Source organism: Triplophysa dalaica, chromosome 22 (genome assembly GCF_015846415.1).
Source record: "Triplophysa dalaica isolate WHDGS20190420 chromosome 22, ASM1584641v1, whole genome shotgun sequence".
Taxonomy (NCBI): Eukaryota; Metazoa; Chordata; class Actinopteri; order Cypriniformes; family Nemacheilidae; genus Triplophysa; species Triplophysa dalaica.
Genome location: NC_079563.1, coordinates 7,654,656 through 7,660,394, shown reverse-complemented (window position 1 = coordinate 7,660,394; position 5,739 = coordinate 7,654,656). Strand labels below are relative to the sequence as shown.

Genomic DNA, 5,739 nt, shown 5'->3' with positions numbered 1-5,739 from the left:
CAGATAATAGTTTAATAAATTTGTATTTTCATATTTAATATAATATAAATATATATTTGGATACTAGATTGTTAATCAGAGGACACTGTTAAACAGAAATAAACAGAATATTACTGATTCGCTGAACAGGAGGGCCAGCCAACAGAAGACCATATGACTGTCATGAGCAGCAGGGATGGAGACATAGTAAAAAGAAACGAGGAAAGAACTCATGCACACAATTTAACCTCAGAGCAAAAACTGCAGTGGCAAACTACAGTCTTGACGGATGTAACATTTCTGATATGAAGTATAATGAAGAATGTAAGCAAATCCAGGTTACACCCTCAACCGTGATATATTCTATGTATTCTATATATTATATGGAGATGGTGGTCTAGTTGGTTAAACCACTGAACTGGTAAATCAAAGGTTCGATCCCAACAGCAAAACACCAGTTTGTCCTTGAGCAAGACACTTTACTCCATGTTGCTCCAGGGGGATTTTCCCTGTAATAAATGCACTGTAAGTCACTTTGGATAAAAGCGTCTGCCAAATGACTAAATGTAAAATGTAAATGTTCTAATATTTGTATATGAATCAATTTACAGAATACGTAATACAAAGTACATCCCTCTTCACAGTTATGCATTATTTGTGTTTCACATTTTTGACAGTCTTGGAAAAACATGATTATTTTTATCCTTACAGGGATAGTTCATCCTCCCCACAAAAAATCTGTTATATAATTTATTCATCCTCACGTTATGCATATGTGGAACACAAAAGAAGATATTTTGTGTCTATATAATGGAGGACAATTGGGGTCAATGTTGTTTGGTGACCAAAACTTTTTTCTATATATTTGATTTTGTAGAAGAAAGAAAGACGTACATGTTTGTAATGACAGGAGGGTGAGTATAAAATGAAGTAATTGTAATTTTGGTTATATCTAATTATTGTCAAATGTCATTGTCAAACCTAAAGTGGTCCAAAATTTGATAATTTTTTCTTAAACGTTTTCTGTTTAAATAGGACTTGGGGTGAAATATGACCTGGGCATATTACTGACAGATTTCATCAAATTAACTCGTTTCTAATTAATTTTCCAATAATTAAACAGTTTCCGGGGTTTCAAATGTAGGTCAGTTTCATTAACAGAGTATCAATCACAGATCTAATTGTGTGTGATTACTAGTCTATTTTCATTTTATTTAATTGTGAAATAGAATAATACTCCAAACGGATCAATCCTGGATATAGCCATTGTTGGCTTTAGTGACCATTTAAAGGGATTTACTATCTGGAAAGTTATTAAACTTACATTTCTGATGCTCCCCAAAATACTCTAGATTTATTCATAGTGTGAAAACTCTCCATTATATTGCTGAAACTAGGCTCTAATGTATTAGGGATATCTAACCAGGCGTCTAATATAAACATGCCATATGAGAATGCAATCTAACCTGTTTGGCATGACACAGCACTCCGCGTGTAAACCGTTGAAGATGATCTGCTGCCATCTTGTGGCCATTCAGAATAGTTGCGAGGTCAGATTAGTAAATTACAAGGGGGTGTAGTCTATCTGGACAGTGGATCATTAAACACATTTGTATTGATGTAGGAAAAATATGGCCTTCACAAATAAAGCGACCTCCCGAAATATCCATAAGACTGTATGGAGATTATTCAGTTATTTGCCTTTTCTGTAGTATAGGCAGTATATGTCTACTATGGACTAAATTACGTACCTTAAATTAAAACAAAATGAACATTTTCTGGATTGGTATTTCTACGCATTTTTAAATAATGGTATTGAAAAATATTTTTGCCATATGAAACGTATTTTTGCATATTGCTTAGTATTTACTTTTTCATATTTGTGCGGTCTTTGTGTACGACACTAGGCTTACATTACAACATTTATGAAATGTTATTTTTCCAGATATAGCAAGCCTATTATTTTTTTTAGCAATAAAAGTTAACACGAACTATCAATAGTATTTTTCAAATATTGATTATTTAAATAAACAGCAATAATCAAAGCTATTTATATCATTTTTTGCCATTTCAATTAATATAAAATTGTAATAAAAAAAACGCGGTGAAATATTGTTTATCATAAATGGACATTATTGTGAGTCGTACCATCCACACAATACAACAACATTGTACATGCTGTACAGTAGGCTATAGATTAACGCGGCGCCTGCGTCACGTGATGGTGAATTCCGGCTCCTGGTTGCCATGGAGATGACGGGAGGATTTGATGCAGAGAGTCAGTGCGCATTCGGCTGCACTACGATATTTTCCGTAAGTCAACATTCGGTTGTTTTTTATATAATAGATACAATTTTAATACTCTCAAACGAAAGACAGAAATGTTTAACGATGTTTTAATGTATAATGTACTAACAGCTCCGTGCACTATGTTGTGTTGTCATTCCCGTATAACAGACAGCGGCGCTTCATTTGTGCATACACAGTAGATATTTAACTTATTTAAGATACAATATAAACACAGTCTTCATAATGTTTATTGAGTTAAAAGCTTAGTCAAAGAGATATTTACAGCATTTTAGCATCTAGCTTACTTATAGCACATAATGACTGGAACGATGACAAAATATTAGCTTGTATCATACAGTATGTCCAAAATAAAGTTTACTGAATATAGCCTAGTAGTGTGTACATGATGAAGTTTGTATTGGTACAGAGTAAACACATTATCTTAATGTGCTGACGTCTTTTATTTACAGCCGAGAGTTTCCCGGACAACCTGCTGACACCACAATGCATTTCGCCCCTCCTGTTAGCAAAGACAGGATCATATCTAAATTTCCCAAGGTAAACAAGATGAAAGTCAAAGGTCTCATTACAGTATGCTTTGTTTACTGAAGCGAATAGATCATTTAGTAATTGCATCATGATCATGTGTTATTTATTTTATTTTGCCTTGAAGTGCATCAATTTGCCTAACATTGGAGGGGACTGGTTGGGGGATTAGTGGATTTTAACAGGCATTGGTTACCATTTAACCATTTAGACACAGTCCTACTCTTATGGAGTTTAATTGATATAATACATTTAACAGTGTAATATGCTTCAACTGGGTATATTAGTTAAGCTAGTTAGGCCATTTCTTTCTATTCTTTCAGCCCAGGGACAGCGGATATACAGTAGCTCTGTACTGTATACTCTGGGGCACTAATGTACTGTCCGCTTCCTCGGTTAAATTAAAATATAAATAATGCAAACTTTATACACGTTGCATTTAATATGTCAAACGACAAGAAATTCTGCCCACATTCTGTAAACTGTACTGAGCACCGCAGATAGAATTATTGAAAACTTGTGACATCTGTAGAGGGGCTTTACCAGCACTGAAAGTTTACAGGATCACACACCTTCAGCTGATTCTTCAGAAAAAAAGTTATGTTAGTTTATAGTATTTACTGTAGTATGCAGTACTGTATGATGTTCATAGTAAGATTTGTCGATTTGATAAATTGTGTTGTTTGATTTTTTAGTGTTATAATCCTCAAGCTTGCATACAGATGAAAGACGACTGGAATATGAAAGCCAAGGTGGCTTGCCAAGACAGGGCTGCTCGCTTACAAGGGTTAGTTATCTGACTGATGAATGAATATATTGATTGTTGATGTAAAGATAACATACTGTATATGTTTGCAATATTTACAATATAATAATTTGTTTCATTTTACATTATTTTGTAGATATGACAGGCTCAAGATGTCAAAAGCAGTGGTGGTTGGAGATCTCAATGTGGGAAAAACATGCTTAATAAACAGGTAACGTTAAAAGATTTACTTCCCACACTCATAATACAGAGAATTATTTAAAAACGCTTTTATGTAATGCAATGCTGTCTTGTGAATATTATAATCTATTAAGATGTTTGTGTGTCACAGGTTCTGTAAAGACGTGTTTGAGAGAGATTACAAAGCTACTATTGGTGTTGACTTTGAGATTGAACGATTTGAGATGTCTGGGCTTCCATACTCTCTTCAAATGTGAGTAGTTACATGTTTTTAAAACGAAGCATTTAGGATGTTGGTTATTTTACAGTATTTGATTTTGCACATTGCATTATTTGTAGATGGGACACTGCTGGTCAGGAAAAATTCAAATGCATTGCGTCAGCGTATTACAGAGGTGCCCAAGGTAAGTTGCTTATATACACATGGTTCATCAAGTTAACCCTTTATTGCTGCCGATGAATCCATAAATCAATTAAAACACCATAATAATCATCTCTGTTTTTTTCTTGAAGTAATTATAACTGTCTTTGACATGGCTGATATCAAGACCTTGGAACACACACAGTAAGTTGTGATCGTAGTTGATTTTTTTCTTTTTTTGTAGTAAGTAATGATTTGCAGAATTTTACATTTCATGTTTCCCAGACAGTGGTTATCGGAGGCTCTAAAGGAAAATGAACCAAACTCTTGTTTTGTTTTCTTGGTGGGCACAAAAAGAGATCTCCTGGTGAGAACAAATCTCCACACACACATAGGTGCACACATATGTTTACACGATTGAAAGCTACTAAAGGTTTCCTGCTGTTTTATGTGAAGGCTGTAGAGGAGTGCCAAAGGACAGAGAGAGATGCCATAAAGATTGCTGCCGAGATGAACGCTGAGTTCTGGTCAGTGTCTTCAAAGACAGGTATATCATTTTGCATGTTCCATGTATTATAAAAATATTCCTTTTTGAATATTTCTCTGTGCTGAATCATACTGATTCTGTTTGTTATAGGAGAGAACATCTCTGAGTTTTTCTTTCGTGTAGCAGCTTTGGCCTTCGAAGATGCCATTCTGAATGACCTGGAGACAGGAAACAGCACCGCTCAGATCGGAGATGGAAATATTTTGAGTAAGTGCTTACATGCAATCACACTAGAACGAGATGGATAAATATTGATCTAACACTGTACAGTGTAAATGTATTGTAAGGTGTAATAAATAAAGGAATTACTCTTCAGATATTATTATGGCTTTATTTTTTTAGATGATAAAGCATTGGAGAAATCCGCCGAAAAGCCAATGAAGAACTCCTGCTGTTAATTAATTTGGCCTTTAAATAACTGGATGAGAAAAAATAAATAGCATAGTTATAAAGGGATGTGTTATTCCTGACATAACCAACCTATGGAATGCAAGCAACAAATTATGGTTTATACTGTAGTATTAAAGTCAGTATTTTGTACTGTTGCAAAAATCACTGCCGTTGATAATGATATTTAGTGCTAAACTTCTGTATTTTGTTTGGCATATGAAATAAATAATAATTCAGCATTGTTTATGAAATTCTAATTCAGTATTTGTCTTCACCCCAGTTTAAGAAATGTACATTGATACAGTGATAGAATCAAAAGATGCATTTCGCATGAAAACAGAAATGTCTTGAAATTGAAGTGATTTTTCAAAAACAGATGACTACATTGTATGTTTATTATTTGCAGATTTTTCTATAAATAAAGACTTTTAAAAATAAAAAATGTTGTATTGTATTGTGTACAGTGTTATTCTTAAAACAGACAAACACATTCTCATAGAATTTCTGTTCTAATCCTGTTGTGTAACTTTCGCTTATTGCTCCTAAACTCTTTGTAAGTCGCTTTGGATAAAAGCGTCTGCTAAATGTCTAAATGTAAATGTAAATGTAAATGTACTCTTTTGGCGTTTATTGGTCTCCGATACACTTGGGGGCGCTGTTCATGACGCTCTGTGTGTAACC

General features: G+C 34.0%; 1 protein-coding gene across 1 annotated transcript; it reads left to right on the top strand.

Moving 5' to 3' along the window:
* The first annotated feature begins 2,220 nt into the window (after positions 1–2,220).
* On the top strand, positions 2,221–5,485 carry rab36 (RAB36, member RAS oncogene family). The gene is made up of 11 exons (XM_056736894.1): positions 2,221–2,292; positions 2,739–2,826; positions 3,510–3,601; positions 3,717–3,791; positions 3,912–4,013; positions 4,100–4,164; positions 4,274–4,325; positions 4,407–4,488; positions 4,578–4,668; positions 4,759–4,875; positions 5,011–5,485. The coding sequence occupies exons 1-11, from the start codon at positions 2,249–2,251 to the stop codon at positions 5,064–5,066; spliced, it is 864 nt and encodes a 287-aa protein (XP_056592872.1). The 5' UTR covers positions 2,221–2,248; the 3' UTR covers positions 5,067–5,485.
* Positions 5,486–5,739: the final 254 nt, after the last annotated feature.

Excerpts from the sequence above, each read along its gene's own strand:
- rab36 (XM_056736894.1), top strand. The coding sequence starts at position 2,249 with ATGCAGAGAGTCAGTGCGCATTCGGCTGCACTACGATATTTTCC. Across the intron at positions 4,014-4,099 it reads CTTCCATACTCTCTTCAAAT|ATGGGACACTGCTGGTCAGG; the intron begins GTGAGTAGTTAC and ends CATTATTTGTAG. Across the intron at positions 4,326-4,406 it reads AAGACCTTGGAACACACACA|ACAGTGGTTATCGGAGGCTC; the intron begins GTAAGTTGTGAT and ends CATGTTTCCCAG.